Here is a 19,413-nt window from a genome sequence, read left to right as displayed (position 1 = left end):
TATTCAGGGAGAAGGGGCTCTTGGAGCACCCTAATGAATAAAATAGCATAATGTATAATAGAGTAATAGCCGCCATAAAATTATTTATATTGATTAAAAAAAATGTTTGAAAGTTCTGCTGCTTTGGATTGAGGGGGTGCAGCATTCAATGGCTCTCATGAAGATCACAAAAACAAACGTTTATACTTGTGCCTAAGTGAAGTGACAAATAATATTCCTAAAAAATAAGACGTTATTTAAAATAACAGTTTCTTTAATGAGTCTTTGTTATGCATATACAACTAGGGATAGTACAAAAACAACAACTACACTAACTAAAGCTTTTCTTTCTGAGTTGTCTACTTGGCGTAACAATTGTGTGCAGTTTAAGGTTTAGTTCAGGAATTTACGAGTGCCTCCGAAGGCATCGCGTCTCCATGGTAACTCAACGCTGAGACTTCTGGTTGAAGAGCATTGTAAAGTGAATTCAGCGTTAACTAAGATAAATTATAGCTACATAACTTATAAAATAATAAAAGCAGGCTTGAAAAGGCAAAAGCACGATGGACAAACTTGAAGACTTCGACAGTTTCTTGAAGAACGTTGACAAAATAAGTGAGTAATATTGCGGTAAACCTTACGTTTATTTATTAACGCTTATTTAGCTAGCTGTTAATTGCTCTACTATGCTAGCTTTACGTCACTAGCTAGCTAGCTAGCTAGCTAGTGACGTAGCTAGCTAGCTCGACCCCATATGAGAAATAAAACAACATAGTAAAATGTACTTTTTCATGCTAACCATATAGTGGATGAATGGCTATTTTGTTGTAGCTATATGATGCCCACTTTCATGAACTTGTTGGAAATTAAAGAAATTAAGTATATAAAATGTACGTTTTATAACATATCGTCACTCTGTTAAAATAATGGCCTAACTCATTTTTTCAAGTTTTGCAGGAAACACAAAAAACTTCACCAAAAGTGTAACATATGACATGTATTGATCATTTCACTCAAAAAGAATGTAACAAAGGATGGCTATTGGCATAGTAATAACACTGTGTGTCAATTATGTAACTTAAGAGAAATGAATGACTTAGGACATTTTTTGAACATGCCTTTGTGACTTAAGCAAGATATGGTAACACTTTATTTTGAAGGTGACTACATAAGAGTCACACAAGCCTGTCAGAAACATGACATGACAAGTATCATGAGCATTAATGTTACTTCAAAGTGTCATTAATGTTCATGACACATCCCATGTCATGTTTATGACACGCTCATGTCACTCTTATGTAGACATCTTCAAAATAAAGTGTTACCATGTCTTGCTTAAGTCACAAAGGCATGTTCAAAAAATTGCCTAAGTCACATTTTATTAATTTTTTACTGTGGATGTAGGCAATTTTACCATAGGTGGCTGGCGTCATGAGGAGATGATTTAGGCGAAAACATTTTGACAAAAAAATGAAGCGATTGTTTTAACAGTGTGATTAAATGTGATCATTATATATATTTAATATGCGAATGAAGGCTGTCAACAGGAAAATATCCATCTATTCTTTGCAGGTGAGCTAGTCAAGGATCTAAATTCCTCTGATGTCGAAGTCCAGCAAAAAGCAATGGGGACAGCTGATTGCTACATTGCTGCATTGGATGGCCCCTGCAGGACAAAAGTCAACAAGACTACAATCAACACAAATCCACCACTTCAGCCTTCCTTGGTAATGACGTGCACTAAGGTGACAGTTTCACTGTTGTCTCAATCACTGTTTGTCTGTGCATCTGTTTGTCCATGTGTCTTTCTTGCCTGTGTCCCTTGCCCTGTCTGTTGCTGTCTCAGTCCCTCTAACTCAACAGCCAAACACACAGAGCACATATTTACGACCAACAACTTTTTGTTATGTTGTGTACCTTATTCTTTCGTGTCATACAACAAAGGACTACGTGATGTATAGTAAGTATTGACTAGATATGTAGGTTTTTGTCATTCTTTTAACTGTTGTTTTCCTGTCTTACAGGGTCTGCAGAATGAAAGTGCAGGTGAGCAGGTTGTCTCTTGCACTCAATTAAAACATTCCTTTAAGCAGACTTATTTGTCCTTTTTGTGCATGATAAAAAAAGGTTTTCTGGGCCAACAAAATGCAGCAATAAATATACTTATTATGCATCTCTTTTTTTCAGAGATTGTTGTTCATTGTACAGTAAGTAGTTTTTTGTGACATTCATGGCCCTTTTTATGTGTCTACATTGAAGTTTAGAGCAGATATGACATTTTCCTGAGGCGCTGTGCAAATGTTCAATCAGCTGCACCTGTTTAGCAGGTTGGTGACTCACCATGTGCAATAGTAGGAAAATAGATGTGGTACGAGGTGTGTCCTCACCATAAAGTGGCCCTCTGGAATTGTAGTTTCGACGGTGACCATGTTTTGTGATATCTTCAACTTCCTTGCTCAGACCAGCTTAGACGCCCCCACATTTTGTGCTATTTTTGTCAATGTAGTCAGCAGAGGTTTGATAAGGGTAAGAACTGAAGCCTGCACTTATCAAACTGTTAGTATGTCATGGTGAGAAGGGTTCTGCTGTGGATTAGTAAAAAATAATGATTGGATATGAGTGATATATGTGGATCAACATTGACTTTGTTTGTCAGTGCGGTAAGTAAAGTGTGGATGCGGTTAATACGTTTAATACGCATATACAGTGGGATATTTGTTTGGATTGAATGGAATCCTATTTGATCCATGAGACACAGGAGTGTTGAACATGGGGTTTTAATATATCATTAGGCATTTTATTATTTGTTTGTATTAAAGGGACAAAAGCATACTAACGGCTAGTATCCAAAATATTTACATCATAGATGCTTCCCTTATCTGAATTAATTTTTCCGCAATATGTTTCTTGTGGCTGTAGCATTCCATATAAAATGGCTTTTCATCAAATCAATTTCACTTTATCCAATTCGTCCTGGCTAAAACTCATTAATAACAGTACAGTTGCAAATGCATGAATCTTTCACACCTCTGTGTGTTAAACCACTAATACTGAAGTTTACACATTATACATTCAATTCACGATATGAGGAAGAAAAAGTAATCCTGTGTTCACGGCTGGGGGATAGCAGAAGAGTCTTTAAATCCCCTCATGCTGATATTTATTACATTGGACTGAGAGAAATATCCATCTTTAGGAGAACATATTTAGGATTGACATGCATACACAGATTTCTATAGTCACCAAAGCTAGGTGTGAGCTTTTTTTTTTTCTATGACTCAGACCTCTAGGTTTAATTAGACTTGCATATAAATGTCTTTAAAGTTAAAATGAATATGAAATATAAAGAATTGCCTCAGGAGTAATATCTGTAGTTTCTTCCTTTTCTGTTCTACTATTTATGCTGGAGAGTTTTATTTTTATTTTTTATTTTTACCAGAGAATTTTATGAAGATCATGGAGAGAGATGCTGAAGAAAGGAGAGTAAGAAGGAATGTAAAAGCAAAAAAGGCAGCTGGTATGTTTTTGAAGATACTATTGTAAGTGAACAGTTACTGTACTTGCTGCACTGTTGGTTGAACAATACATCTTTTAAAATGTTGTACCATTTGTGTCACTGCAGCTCTTAAAGACATGGGAAATGAAGCTTATGCTCAAGAAGACTATGAAACTGCTGTGAAGTATTACAGTGATGGCTTGGCTGAACTACGGGACATGCAGCCACTGTACACCAACCGAGCACAAGTAAATGTTTTCTTTTACTTTGTTTTTCATCTCTCAAATGTTCAAGAACAACAACACAAATGGTGCAAATGTGTCAAAAGAAGAAGAAATTGAAATAGTACTGCTTTTGTTTGGCTGTCATTGTGAAATAATGAAGAAAACGTTTTACAGAGGTCTCAAGGCAACATAAGGTTGGCAGCCATTTTAACTGGAATATGATTATGGCCATGTGTGGTACAATTATAATGTTCCCTTCCAAAGGAACCAGGAACTTGAACAACTAATCACATTCTTACTTTACATACTTTACAGGCCAGGTTTTTAGTTTTGATGCCTACTGACCGCCTGTCCAATTTTTAAATCTACTTAGGCCTACATCAAGCTGGGGAAGTACCAGGAGGCCATCAGTGACTGTGAATGGGCCCTCAGGGTAAGGCCTAGCTGGGAACCGGGGTCAGCCAGCCGCTGTCGTCATAGAGACGTTCTTTGTGAAGCTTGGAGCTGAGAGGAGATCTGTTTAGTTGGAAAATGATTTAACAGTGGGCCATGCCCTGTCCTACACTGCACTCTATATTTGAAAAAGTTGAAAAAATTAATAGTGTTTATGAGTTCCTTCTGTTTATGAGCTGAGAGTGTCTTGGTTACTCACGCCAAGTTTGCATTGAAAAAATCTGACTCTAGTTTTAAATCACAAATATGTTTTATAAAGCAACTTGATATTTTGTAATATCACTGTAACACATGTCTGGAATGGAAGGGGTCTTTGGAGTTCAGATTTCTCTCTTATTATGCTTGGGCTACCAAAGCAGAATCATTAAATCACCATTATGTAGATATGCTGATGATGAAGTGCTTTAACTAATACACTCCCATGATATTTGTTTTTCCTTGTCAGTGTAATGAGAGTTGCATAAAGGCTTACCTACACATGGGGAAAGCCTATCAGGCATTGAGGCGCTGTCATCATAGAGACGTTCTTTGTGAAGCTTGGAGCTGAGAGGAGATCTGTTTAGTTGGAAAATGATTTGACAGTGGGTCATGCCCTGTCCTACACTGCACTCTATATTTGAAAAAGTTGACAAAAATTAATAGTGTTTATGAGTTCTTTCTGTTTATGAGTTGTGAGTGTCTTGGTTACTCACGCCAAGTTTGCAGTGAAAAAATCTGACTCTAGTTTTAAATCACAAGTATGTTTTTTAAAGGAACTTGATATTTTGTAATATCACTGTAACACATTTCTGGAATGGAAGGGGTCTTATGAGTTCAGATTTCTCTATTATTATGCTTGGGCTACCAAAGCAGAATCATTAAATCACCATTATGTAGATATGCTGATGATGAAGTGCTTTAACTAATACACTCCCGTGTTTATGTTGTTTTTCCTTGTCAGTGTAATGAGAGTTGCATAAAGGCTTACCTACACATGGGGAAAGCCTATCAGGCATTGAAGAAATATAATGAGGTGAGAATGATTACCTGTTATTACATCTAATCACTTCTGCTTATTACACCAACTCTTGTACACAGATAGCATCTCATTTAATTATGGCACAAACATGGCTTCATATTGAACGATGTATGCCTGAAGTATAGAATAGGCATACAAGCAGTCAATGTCTCACAGCAATCCTGTATAAAATTGTATTGTTTTTATACAACCTTTTCACAGGAAAAGTAGGTATATTGTCAACATTGATAACTGGTTTAAAAAAAAGGTTAAATAACGCAAGTATTGGGTAATTTAAAGTGCATCATAGTTTTCTATATACCACACTCTTCTGCTGTAGTCTTTTGAAGTGACCAAAGTGATATTGATTTTCATGGGTTTAGAAGTGAAGCACATCATAAAACCACTGATGAACTAAATTTTTCTCATTTTCAGTCCAGAAACTGCTTTGAAAAGATTGTGGAAATTGTACCTGCGAGGGAGAAAATGGTGAAAGGTAAAGAATTTTCTTTTTTTTCCAGGGGTTCAGTTAGGAAAAGTTTACTAAGTTTTTTCACATGATCCAGTTTCACTATTATTACATAAAATTGTTTATACGTAACTGAGAGTGGCCTTGCCTCATATGTCCCATATTAAAGTTATCTGGGGTCCAATAGTATATAGGAAACTCAGTTTTCATATAGTTGGTTTTCAGTTTATGGCAATAGGTGGGTGGGATGGTCATCTCAGGATAGCTGTTATACTATTGCAACACTTACAGTTCACTCAGTGAAAAGTTTGCTCTTTCTTCTTTCATTATCACCTTTGTTTTCCCCATACAGAATACCTGACCCAGCTAGAGTTGGAAGAGGAGAGAGAAAGTCAGGAAAAGAACGCGATGCAAGAGTTTGACAAGGGAGAGGGGAATGCCACGAGAGTGCCTGCGCTCCTGGAGAAGCTGTCAAAGCCTGGACAGATTCCCCTGTACTACTGCAGAGGGATTGAGCTCCTGTCACACGCAGTTACTGACTGTAAGTGTTCTTTTTGGGAGAAATTTTGCACAATTATCTTTCTCCTTTAATCTCTTCATGCCCACTATTACTTCAATGACCTGCTTCACTGGTCCAACTACCGTATCTCCTGGTTCTGTACGGGCTGAAAAGATCAGAAAAAGATCAGCCTTCAGGCTAGGAAGATTTTGAAGACTTGAAGAAGTAAAAGAGAGTTAATACATTACTTAAGGACTCAAAGCACTTTAGGGCACGGCATCAGGTGAAACAGGGGTGCAAAAGCTGATTATTTCATATCTTGTTATATGACAATGAAAGAGCAGCAAGACCTTAGGCTGTCCATACTGATTTCTCTTCCCACTCAAGTTGTTTGTCACAGTTAGCAAATTTCCAATATAGACTATAAAGCCACTCTGAAAGAGGAAAATGTCTCTGATGCCTGGTGTAGAGGATAGGTATATTGTCTGGAGGGAAGTGAAACCCCCAATGCTGGTATGATTTGATTTGTGATCTGTTTCCCATCATCTCAATGAGCAGAATTAGAGTTCCCCTTGGTGTATACTGTAAATGATGATGTAATTTGGTTGCTGAACTGCTGAGTAAGTTGTTCTGAGCCAGCAATGTCAGCTGTTCCTTCAGCTAAATGATGTTATAAGGAATAATGGACTTTAGAAATGAAATGTCTAACATCAATATATTGTATTAGCTTTAGTGATGGTACAGGATCATGGGCAATGTTAGTTGTATTTACTGTTGAGAGCAGGCATAGAGGCGAGTTGTTATGGGATGACAGTCAAACACTATTAAGCCTTCTGGGGCTGTCTTGGGAACAATTTAATGAAACACCTGTGATAGCAGGTGTCCATACCCTAACCTCAGTAGTATTACCTGCACTCAACCCTGTCAGGTTTAGAGTAGGTAGCTTGTGGATAGTGGAGCCTGTCTGTTGCCTGTGAAGATTTATGACAGGCTTGATGGACAGGAGCCCTGGAACATGCCAGATTATCAATGCTTATAGGCATCAAGAGTTGTCAGGAGACCCGAAATTACTAGCAACCTCCCTGACGAACTAAAAATAGCTCTTCGAACTTTGTTTAATAAGAGCATCGGTCCACACTACAACTGTTCAACAAACTAACACTACAAACAAGAGATGGGGACAGTGGTTGCAGTTGACATGTCATATTTCACTTTAAGTTAGATCTACCACAAGGCTTGTTGCTAAAGCTTTCAGATGAATGAAACCAAAGAAGCTAGGCAGGATGGTGACTCTTCACAAGCACAAGATCACTTAATTTCTTCTCAGCATGGAAAACATGTGATCTTGTGCTTGTGGAAAATTTGTTGGACGATATTTGTCTACCAACTTCTCTACTGTATGAAAAGGGGCCATTGTTGACAGGCAGCAGCTGCTCTCCACCAGGTTGTTCACCCCTCCTCTGTCAGCTGCTGGTATTTCTGTGAATGTTTTTGACCCAACAAATGACTTTGAAACTCCACAACGCTAATATAACACTTTTAAGCTATTGCCGAAAGGCAGAAATTGCAGCTTTTGTGAAACAACCTAGCAGTACAATTCATCAAGGTCAGTGGCCCTCTCAAGAGAATTTATTTTGTTGTACTTCAGATAAGAAAGAAGTTGAAAAGAAGTAGTTCTGACATGCTCCACCCCATTGCTACTCTCATACAGGTATTGTATAACTTCAGGGCCTTTGACAACACGACCAAGACTGATGGAATTGATGGAGTAAAGCTTGAAGTGTTTCATTCAGTAAACCATAAAGCTTACATTCTTGTTTTCTATTTGTAATACACCATATTCCATGCACTGGCTGTCCACTGCAGAAACATTTGTTATCCAGTCGCTCTTTCTTCTTCATTTAGATAAATCAGAGTGTGCCATCAAATGATATAATGCCTGTCCTGCAGTGCCATTCAATGGAAAAGGGCAAAACTTACATAACTCACAAGTGAAAGGACTTCAGCAGGGCTTACATTACAGGTTTTCTCCCCTAAAAGTACTCCCTCACTACCCTGCTTTACTCTCTGTATATGCCAACTCATTATGAATGGAACATAGACCATCCCTCACAGTATCCTTCTCTCTCAACATATTCTATTTATTCTTTTGTCTCGTGTCCTTGACTGTAAACCAGTAAAGGCAAGCTAAACTAAAAGAGAGAGAGAGAGGTGTTGTGTTTTCACTAAAACACTATCAACTGTTCTTTTCTAACAGGTACAGGCCAGACCCTTTTCAGACTGAACAATGGCTTTAGTATCATCAGCAGCAATGACGCAGTGAGGAGGTAAGGAGACCAGAGGGAGAGGTAGCTGTCAGCCCTCAGTGGAGCTTTGACGGATGGACCCAGAGACAGGGGCACACAGAGACACTGATGGCATAAACTAGAGAGATCATTCTCCGCCCTCCCTCGTTCTCTCTCTGGTTGTTTGTGTGATAGCCCACAGAGGAAAAAATGATCACACTGAAGATTGAGATGGGCGCTGAAATAAGCAAAGGCTCTGTGTTTTGTCCCTGAAAGAGGCAGTGTCAGATCCCTCATGTCAGATCAGTAAGGTTATTATTAACTTGTCACACACTTTCCGTGTTGTCCATTGTTAGCACTGTCATTATTCAAGTTAGGACACAGTGTCCAGAAAAAAAAGATTGCAATGAAATTGCTGTCTGAGCTAGATGAAAATAGCCAATAAGGATACTGCTTTAAGCCAGATCCTGAACTGAACTGAAACCTATGTAAGCTCTATCACAAACAAAGTCAGTGCATCGTTGCCTGCTATAGAGAAGTCCAACTTTTTCTTTTCAGGTCATACCTACAAAAAAGGATCTGCAATTCAGTTTCTAAGTTTCAGTGAACATTTCTGGACAGTTAATAACAACAACAACATACATAATAAATGTGTCTATGCATGGAGAGATAATGATAGTGATAATATATGTTATTTAGAATTATTTAATTAAAAATAAACAACAACAATAATCATAAAGATAATAAAAAATAGAAAGAAAAATAATTATAGTAAAAACATAAAAGAGTGATAGCATTTGTGATATTATAAAGGAAATAAATTATTAACAATAATATTATAATAATATAATTTATTAAATACATAAAAGTAAAAAAAAGTGAATAAATAAAGGTATAATAAATGTATAATTTATACTATGTGCTAATGTTTCCTAAAATGTCTAAAACTTATTTTAAGAGTTGAAAAAGTGCTATACCTATAAACAGGTGTGCGTGGTATTGAACTATGTGTATAGTTAGTTTTTTTAGTTTTAATTTTGTTTCCATACTTAAAATTGAGATAATATCATTGAGTTGTATTTTCTCTACAGTTGCCTATTGCAGAAAACAAAGGATCCAGACAGTCAGGAGTTGTGTGTGTCTGTTCTGAAGTTATGGAGGGGTATTTGCTGTGGAAACGGTACGTAGTTAATTGAATCACACTTCATTTTCTGTTCTGTCCATGTAGCAATTTGCTCTCAATGAGTTAGCAGGAAAAGAAGAAGAAAAAATAAATACTAATATGATCCTCCATTATTGCATTGTGTCATTACTGCACAGCTTGTTATTGTGATACCTAATCCTATCGTTTGTCAAGCATTTATTTGCCTTGAATCACATAAGCTGTGTGGGCTTCAGCACATCAACTGTTCCTGCCATCTTTTGTTTACACAACTATCCACATGTGTATATGTATACGAACAACAAAGTGTTTTAATCAGTATCAACACCAGTAATGCAAATTAATGTTCGTGTATTTGTGTATTTGTGCTCTCAGAGGAAAACCAGAAAATGTTGATGACATGCCCGGTTACCAGACAGTCCATTGTTGACTTGGCAATATCAGAGCATGTTGCAGTGCAGAAAGACTCCCTGGCATTGCTGTGTTTGTTCTCACAGATGACACATGGACGACGCTTGGTCATTGACAACCTGAATGTGCACATGTAAGACATTTCTTTATGTTGTCTTGGGACCAAAGTATTTATAATATGTTTATCTTCAGCTTCTTATGTCCCCTGTACATTTTGGGATGATTTTGCATTTTGAAGTGGTCCCGCTAATGAAAGGAACTCTAGGACAGCTCTGGGCCATTTGTTTGTGATTATCATTCCCAACTGCCATGTCCATTTAATGAGTTTTCAAGAAAGTTGTATATTATTGCCCTAGGACATATTTTTAAAAGTTGTGCTGAGTGACCTAAGTGATTTTTTAATCATATGTATGTCTGATTATAAAATTAGGAGGAATTAATCATTTTGTTGCTTCTCTTTGCCATTATTAAGGCACAGATTTAATTTTATTTCTTTACTTTTTCCTTTTTCTCTTCTTTTTCCTGCTACTCTAAAGGTTGGCGAGGAACCTCATGGCCTGCATCTTAAAGCCAAAGCAGCAGCAGGAGAACACAGCCGTCCATATCCTGGAGAACTTTGCAGCAGAAAACAAGTATTACTTATATGCAACATAATGAAAACACCAAAGAAAAAAAGATTTTCTCTCTTGACAGGGAAATGAATATTTTTAGATACTCTGCGAATCCAGAATATGACTCACCAGACAGTCTGTTATCCTCACAGACATCACATCCATGTATATTAGAAGCACTTTAAAATCCATCGTTACATCATGTCAGGCGGGGTCCCCTGAGAAATGGGAAGTGTGGCATCTTTAATAATTCAGCATGTGCTATGCTGGTGTTAATATCACTTGAAGGCAAAAGGCCATTCTCAACCTGTTTTCCTCTCTGGTGCCTAATGAAAACAAGACATAAAAGGACAACATAGGCCCTCCAACACAGCAGGAAATAAGTTGAGGTGTCAAGCAGTGAAATGGGGAGATCAATTTTCTCTGTCTAAAGCTCAAAGAGAGTTACTCAACAAAAATGTGTTATATTTTACCGAGGTTTTCTCTTCTGTGTAGACGATCAGCTGGGTCAATGTTGGGCTTTCACAGATATTTTTGGACCTCAAATTATTATGCAACCTATCTGTATTCAATATTGATTCCAAATCTTTCTAATCTCTCCAAGTAAATGTGTATACATTTGCACACATACTTTTATACATATATCACATATGTATACATGGCGTACAGCATATTTAATTAATGTTTTTGTCAGAAGTCAAAAGCAACTGGGTTGTGCTGTGTATCACAGTGAATCCATCTACTTTTTACTGCTTTCAATGTAGATAAGTGAGAATCCTTAGGGACATGACAATCAATGCTATTTTAAATTGCAATCACCACTTATCCTTTATGACTCAGACAGTTGTGTATTTCAGTAAGTATTTATGGCTCTATTGTGGTTTTTGATGCTCTAGACACTTATTTATTCTAAATTGTTTAGGTTTTACTTGTTCAGTTGTTAGAGTTGTTGTTAGGACTGTGAACTTAAACAAAAGTTAATTTTAACATCAATGCGTGATGTTGTATTTCTGCTACTTCTGTCTGTGCATATTTATATATTTTTATATATACTATGTAAATGAAGAGGACAAAGCGTCAGAAAAGAGCATAGTGTCCTTGAGTTCTCATTCAAATCCGCCCTCTTGTCCAAATATGGTAACTTCTGGCAAAAAAAATCAAGATGTTGACAACCAAAATGCAAAATTTATGCTTCATTTCGGTAGTACACCAATCAATGCATGACGTCACAGTTGCTACGTCTGCTTCTACGTTCTACTTCTTGTATACCTATGTTACATGTAGTGTAGTAATATTTGTATATTCTTTTACAGATTTTGCATTCAATTGAGGGGCGGGTTGACAGACTCTGTCATTGTACCATTTACAACATTACTGGTAAGATATGTAGGTACAAAGTTTCGTATGGATATACAGCATGCACTGAATATGTATAGTTGTGTTTATGTGTGTGTATGTGTGTTTTTTTAATTTTTCAGACCAATATCAGCACGTCCAACCTGCATGTCATTGCATCACTGATATCAGCTATTGGCTGTCTGGCTCGAGATGAAATCATTTGTCACAGTTTTGCTCATGATCCAGACTGTTGGAAGGCCTTTGTGGTCGCCATTGTAAGTATTATTAGAGACTAAACTCTTTGCACAGAAAAGTACAACTCACTTGGTTATGGCCCAATTGGAGACATGTTTCTTATATTATGAAAATGTTTAAATGTAACTGTATACATATTATTCAGTGTAGAATATGTTGGCTGTCATTGCAGAGGCAGTGCAGTGCATGTGAATACAAAGAGGTCCTATACCCAATGCTTGGTTTGATAATCAACCTCTCAGCTGTCACCTCTCCGATCATTCAGGTAAGATAAGTGGTACATACACTGTCAATCAATATGTGCTGTGTGTGAGTCTGAGTGTGTGTTTGTGTGCTTGCATGACTAAATGCGTGTGTGTGCATGTTTCTGAATGTATACTTACAAATGTGTATGTGGGGGAGGGAGGGGTGGGTTTTGTCATTTTTATTGTTTGTTTTTATTCTTCTTCTTATTTTTTTTGTAAAGCACTTTGTGTTGCATTTTTATGTCTGAAAAACGCTATATAAATAAAGTTTGATTTGATCTGATTTGATTTGATACATGATATTTAATGTGGGGTGGAGTTTCAGTTATGCATGTGTATGTTACGAGTGAAAAAATGAACTTCTGTCTTATCTCTTGTTATCTTAATAGTGGTAACTGTACTGGCTGATGATATTATGATAATTTATCTTAGATAAGGTCGAACTTAATTGTCATTTACTTAGTCGGGCACCTTGAAAGAATTATATGTTTTTAAAACAATTCACTCCAAACTACCTTTTATTATACTGAATTGTACTCATTTGAATGCCAATGGACAAGGGAATAAGACGGGGCATTTGTGTGAACCATGATGTGTGATGTCACCTATTCAGAGGTGAAATGTATGTGAAAATTGGTTTAACCATGTTTCCGTCTCCTTTTTGCAGGAGCATGCTGTTTCACTGTGCGAATGCTGCCTGGGCCTGCTGAGGGATAGTGATGGAGGAGTCATAACTGTGAGTGAACCTTACTTTAACACTTCACAACAGTACTCGGGAGGGTTGGAAAAACCCAACACATCATATATGTAGTTGCTTTACGGTATCATAACTCCTGTTAGGTTTTCATGTTTGCCTATATTACTGTGTTGGAACAAGAAAGGTCTGAAAAATATTAGCACTTTGGGATTTTTACTGCTGTTGAAGACGCTCGTTGAAAACTTTTTCTCCTGTTTGCTTTCCAAACTTCTATACATTCTATAGGGCATAAAAGCCACCCTTTAAAGTAACTAGACAAAAATAAAAGACATTCATCTTGAATAATGGGCCTTTTCTAGGGCTTGTGAGCTCCCTGGCAGTGTGCCCCAAAAGGTCGTAACAGCAATCCACAATGTTCGGAGGATCCTATGTACGTGTCATTACAGTTGATTAAAACTCCAGCTCCAGGTGCTGTAGTCTGTGCTAATGGTTGTTTTAGCAGTTTCACACTGCTTATGCAATGCCCTCAGAGTCTCACACTTCCACCCATCTGTCTCTTTACTCTGTTTCAGTGCTCTTTCACTGCATGGCTGGAACTTTTTCTTCATTGTCACCTGGTGTCAACATTCTTTTTTTAATTTTTTTTCTCTGCTCTTGTCTTTTCTTTTCTTGTCTTGACTTCACTTACCTCTTTAATGCATAGTAATGATTACAGCAAATCTCTAAAGCCCCAATTTTTGCTGCTTGGCTGCTGTGTTTGAACTTTTAGAAATGTAGGTTTAGCTTTCTTGAGAGAGGGTGTAAGGAGCATGAGTGTGTGCGCCGAGTGGTGTTAAAAACTACCTAAAACTAAAATGGAAGGAGTCTCTGTCTCTATGTCTGTCCTTCGTTTCTCCTGCCATCACACATCCTATTGACTTCACACCTGGCGGGTTTATTGCAGAGGATCCAAGGAAGGGCAGTGTTGAGTGTGAGCTCTTGACGTGTAGGGGACATATTCATTAATATTGTGTTATTTATAAACTGTGTGGTATACTGAGAGAGGTGCCTAATATTACTTTAGGCCCTGGGGCTACAGACGTTTTGGAGGCCCTTCCCTCCCTTCACAATATACCACCACAACATTATTTCAGTACCACTGGCCATGACCAGAGACAAATATTAAATGGAGTGCCCTCCTTACCAGTAAATAGAATATAAAACTCATCAGTATGAGACAATAAGTCAACAATACGTCAAGAAGAAGCTGGGTTGGCAGCGTGTAGTGTAAGCCACTATAGTAGTTAAATATTATTTATATATTATTTATATTATATTGGGTAAAATGTCCCCCGAGCTGCATGCTGTTGTACGCGGATCACCATTGCAATGCGGCCCAATAATGTTAAGGCCTGTAGAACCTGATAATGTAATAAATTCCCGATAATGTAATAACCCCGATAATGTAATAAAAATCTGCACTTGAGTCCATTGAAAATGTAATAAAACCTGATAATGTAATAACTTCCCGATAATGTAATAAAGTGCATTTCCCAATAATGTGATACACTTTTAACCAATAATATAATAAAGTGTAACATTAATGGAAGCTTTTTGATCAAATCAAAGATGGCGGAAAATCCAATATGGCCGAAAAACCCCATTTAGCTCGGATTGGCCCAAGGGTTCCAGTGATACCTCGTTTGTGAAAAACGGATGAACGGGTCAAAAGTTAATAAACATTCAACTTTGACCTGTTGGTGGCGCTAGAGCTCTTGAGCTAGTGTTGCCTACACAGTATCACCACTTGAACCCAAGTAATGGGTGGTCTGCTGTTAAATTATTACAATATTGGGGAAATATTACATTATCAGGACTTGGGAAATGAAGGCTAACCTGATAATGTAATAACCTCCCATTAATGTTATACTTTATTACATTATTGGTAAAACGTGTATTACATTATCGGGAAATTCACTTTATTACATTATCGGGAAGTTATTACATTATCAGGTTTTATTACATTTTCAATGGACTCAAGTGCAGATTTTTATTACATTATCGGGGTTATTACATTATCGGGAGTTTATTACATTATCAGGTTCTACAAGGCTCCTTTAAAATGAACCCCCATTAACTGTTAGACTGCCGAACAGCAGACTGTCATCACACTGGGAGTGCAGTTGGAGTATTCAGTAGCCTTTTAACTCTTCCTTGTGGTACCGGGGAGGCAGCGTGTTCTTCAGAGCTTTAATCTGTGTAAATAGCTGCCAGCTGCTGTTATGAATGCAGTTGATGAGAGCAGTGAAAGCTGCAATGGTTTAAAGGAAGAAAGATTATTGTTTTTGATTTGTCACTAATATTAGTAATGTGTGCACTTTGAATACAAATAACTAGTTACTAATTTGCACAATGAATATACCTTTTTTGTCGACTTAATTGACTAACTCAATCCATCAAGTCACTGTTTGTAATAATAATAATGTGTGATTCAAAATATTCCTCCTGTGAGACAAAGCAAGCCCTCATGTGTGACCTCTTATTTGATTCTATTCTCAGGCTTGTTCTGCTGCTCTTTTGTTTTTATTAACCTTTCCTTGAAAGGTTCATTATAATTTTATGTTCAAACATGTTTTCAGGCAAGTCTCAATGAAATTTCTTTATTTTTTGTGTGCTGCAAACACACTCCATAGCACCTGATTTCACGTCTTGAAAAAAAAACATTTCTCTTTTGCTCCAACTACACTCTCTCATTCTCTTTGTCTCCAGTAGGAGCTGTTTTTCTTTGGTTTTCTTTCTGCTAGCCTTCTTTCTCCCACAGCAGTCTTCTTTTAATCCTCTGTATTCCTGTGGGTTTGTTTGCTGTGTTTTCCCATCCGTCTTTCTACTTTTTCTACTTTTCTATATCTTCTATTATCTCCGTTTCCTAATGCCAACATTCTTCTTTGTCCTCCAGAGAGCCACAGGCGTGCTGAGCACTATCCTCCCTCACTCACCTGAGGCCGTTCAGCATGTTATTCAGGCGGATATTGTCCGGACCATGCACCGGCTGCTGAAGGTACATAACTGTACACAAAGCATCTATAAGTATCAATAAATAACACTATCAATACTTTTTTGTTTGTATTTGACTTGTGGAAAATTGTATTTTCCAACTGGCCCATGACAACATATACACTTCAACAAAAAAGATCATCATAATCTATAGAAATGATAAAAACAGGTACTTCCAGTACTTTACTCATATTAATGATTAATGGGATTCATTTTTTAAGTTACTGCGTATGTATTCTGCTAATTCCACTACAGTGTCCACATAAAGTTAGAGTTTACAACTATACGTTCATCTTATTTAATGTCATTGTTATATCTGCTTTTGCCTTCCCAGGGAACAGGGCAGAGTGCCACTAAGTACGCCATTAGGACTCTGACAGCGTGTACTGCTGGCAGCCACTCGGCACGGGAGGAGCTGGTGAAGTCTGATAAAAGTCAGAAATGATTGACATGTTTGCATTACTTTTACAAGTTCTTTCATTGGTTTATGAATAATATTTTAGGGTTGACCTGATTTGAAAATGAAGTGTGTGAATGTGTCATATGCACAATGCATGTATGCGAGTGCAGTATATCTGTTGATTTCTACATCACTACATGTGTTTGGTAATACTTTTTTAAATTGCTATTCTATTCTTATCTCTATTCATTTGTCGTTCTACACAGAACTGTCTATCTTACGTCATTTGCTGGCTTCCAGCTGTGATGAGATAGTGACAGGAAATGCAGCCCTGTGCTTGGCCCACTGCCTTGAATGTGAGGGAATTGCCAGCCACCTGCTGGGCACTGATATTGTGCTGCTGCTGCTGCGCCATGCTGCAGGGGACGCTAAGAGGACAGCTGTGCGGCAAAATGCGGCAATCGCTCTCGGGAAGCTGTGTCGATCTGAACCCAGGTGCCCTCTCACCTCATTTCATAAACCACATGCTGCTGATTACATTCTTGAACCTCGCCTGAAGGAGCATTGATAGATGAGATGAAATGCCTCACTGGAAGATAATGTGATGTTATGGCTCTGGTTAAAGAAGTTGGTCACACATTAGGCAAATTTATGACTTCTGGCTCAGGCTAACCTGAAGTATATTAATATTTATTATAATGGTATTTGCATCTCAAAGTCAGTATTCAAATGTTGTTTATTATATAAACCGTATATTTATAGTTTTTTTTTTCTCCTGAATACATCCACCAATGGGGCAGAGTCATTTTGTGCATGCGGTGATTGGCTAACTATGCTAATCAATGATGATAGCCATAACATTACCAATGTTGCTTCATATTTACAGTTTGTTTCCTGCTTATGAATAGGCTGATGTCTTCACTGCCCTGAATGCATTTTTAGATTGTGTCCTCTGCAGAATGAAAGGAAAAGGGAAAGGAAGAGACAGTTCTGACATGATAACATTGGTGTCAGGTTTCAAGTCACATTTAGGTTCTGGCCATAATTACCGTTACATTTTATTGATTGTTTTATCAGACTAACTAATGTGTCTTCAATATCCATTATTCCACCAACTATATTCTCAAATAATCTTTTTGTCAATAAAATGTCAACAAAATTGAAAAATGCCCAGAATAATTGCCTAGAGCCTAACGGTTATGTACTAAGTGCTTATTTTTTGTCAAACCAACAATCAAAGACCCAAAGACTTAATCAGCAGATCCTCAAATGTGAGAAGCTGGGTAGTTTTTTTAAAGGCATTTTTTGCTTACAGAAATTCTTAACCCCCAAATTACCATTTCTATACCCTTTCCATGGGTTATACTGCGCGAGTTGTGTGAGTTTTGCTGTTGTTAAAAATGGCCATTTATTCCAATGCATCAACGATTTGCTGGTTTATACATTTTCCGTTTACTATGGAGGCATAGGAGAAAAACTAGTTTTTCTTCAACAATTCAAGGTAACGTGGTGAGTATATGTTATATAAATGGTCCTTTTGAGGGTGAGGAATTCCTTTGGAGGGAAGGAAATATCTCAAGTAAAAACGGGAGCAACCTGGGCTAAATTGTGATATTGAAATATTAATTTGCAAAAAAGAAAAACAATTTAAAAGATTTTAACATAAGCCTACAACAAGATGTGAAAAAAATGAAGTACTTTCTGTATGCAATGCATATCAGGGCCCAGGGTATTTGACCAGGACTACTAAACATCTTATGCAAAATACTACAATGTATTGCATTTAAGTATTTAAGACAAATGTTAAAGTGTACATTACCAGCAGCTTTACAATGCTTTCTCTTATGTAACTTCAGCATTTACCTTGACCTTGTTTTTGCCCTCGTTTTTTTAGAAAGGTTGTATTTTGTACAGCAGGGTAAAATTAAAGTGTTAGCACAATGTGCTGCTGCAGGCCATCTTCCATATAATGCAGCACCTCTTTGATTATGTGAGTGTAATAGTTGTGTTGTAGTTTCCTTTCTGTAGTAATGGAAGAGGGCAGCTAGAAACATGTCTCTTTGTTCCTAGGAACATTGTTACTGTAGCTGCAGGCTGTAGAGCCTTGCTGTGACTGTGTGTTGATCTTTAGTTCAAGTGTTTTCAATTGAACGCCTCAAAACTGAACAAACTGTCACAATAAGCTGCTTTCTTCAATTCCAGACATATGAACAAACTTCGAGAACTTCACGGCCTTGAGGTCCTGCACTCCTGTATGAAGCTCATCACATGAACCCAGTAACACATTTTATATTCTCCTTGCTTCTTATGGGTTTTGCTCTCTTCTGTATTCTGTTTTGGGCTTAGATGCCTCTCAACTCTCACTATAAATTGCTATTCCAATTGTTTTTTTGACGTAATGTTATTTTTTCTTTTTGTTGCTGTCGTGAGAATATCATTTGAAATAAGATTCTGCTCCTAATTGCTTCATCTACATAAACAAGGTCAAAAACATTAGCAACGTCTTCTTGGCTGTCCTTGTTTTTCACACCCTTGTGAATTTATCTGGTTAATTAACATGAGAACGTGTGGATGGGGGTGCACGTGCTGTCAATATTACTATCTGTTATTAGATTCAAATATCATGTTATCATGTTTATAGCAATGCATTTGTCCAGGGGTTCACCTATACAGTGATACAAAACTGTAATTGTTGGATTCTGAAGGACTGATATTGATCAGGCAGCATTAACATACTGCTGGGCTTTGAAGTGAGACACAGATTAGAGGGCTGTGTGGTTTAAGGGGGATTTACTCATCCGCCTTGAAGGTCTATTTTATTATGTGTTAATGAAACTACAAAGTGTTTTTAACTGGTTA

The 19,413-nt window shown here is 37.3% G+C and overlaps 1 protein-coding gene across 4 annotated transcripts; it reads left to right on the top strand.

The window, feature by feature from the left end:
• Positions 1 to 426: 426 nt before the first annotated feature.
• On the top strand, positions 427 to 19,050 carry ttc12 (tetratricopeptide repeat domain 12). Of its 4 annotated transcripts, none has more exons than XM_059330528.1 (21): positions 427 to 594; positions 1,552 to 1,706; positions 2,004 to 2,025; positions 3,419 to 3,496; positions 3,602 to 3,723; positions 4,073 to 4,132; positions 5,093 to 5,164; positions 5,585 to 5,645; positions 5,971 to 6,159; positions 8,375 to 8,444; positions 9,494 to 9,582; positions 9,940 to 10,108; positions 10,512 to 10,607; positions 11,900 to 11,963; positions 12,065 to 12,199; positions 12,352 to 12,444; positions 13,092 to 13,160; positions 16,057 to 16,158; positions 16,489 to 16,588; positions 16,821 to 17,049; positions 18,757 to 19,050. In XM_059330528.1, exons 1-21 carry the CDS (start codon positions 543 to 545, stop codon positions 18,824 to 18,826), a joined length of 2,097 nt encoding a protein of 698 aa, XP_059186511.1. In that variant the 5' UTR covers positions 427 to 542; the 3' UTR covers positions 18,827 to 19,050. The 4 variants fall into 4 exon arrangements, with proteins under 4 accessions (XP_059186511.1, XP_059186510.1, XP_059186512.1 ...); XM_059330527.1 differs by having other exon boundaries at positions 1,552 to 1,724; XM_059330529.1 differs by lacking the exon at positions 4,073 to 4,132 and having other exon boundaries at positions 1,552 to 1,724.
• The last annotated feature ends 363 nt before the right edge of the window (positions 19,051 to 19,413 follow it).

This window comes from Centropristis striata, chromosome 4 (genome assembly GCF_030273125.1).
Source record: "Centropristis striata isolate RG_2023a ecotype Rhode Island chromosome 4, C.striata_1.0, whole genome shotgun sequence".
NCBI classification, from domain to species: domain Eukaryota; kingdom Metazoa; phylum Chordata; class Actinopteri; order Perciformes; family Serranidae; genus Centropristis; species Centropristis striata.
This window is presented reverse-complemented; position numbering and strand designations above follow the sequence as displayed.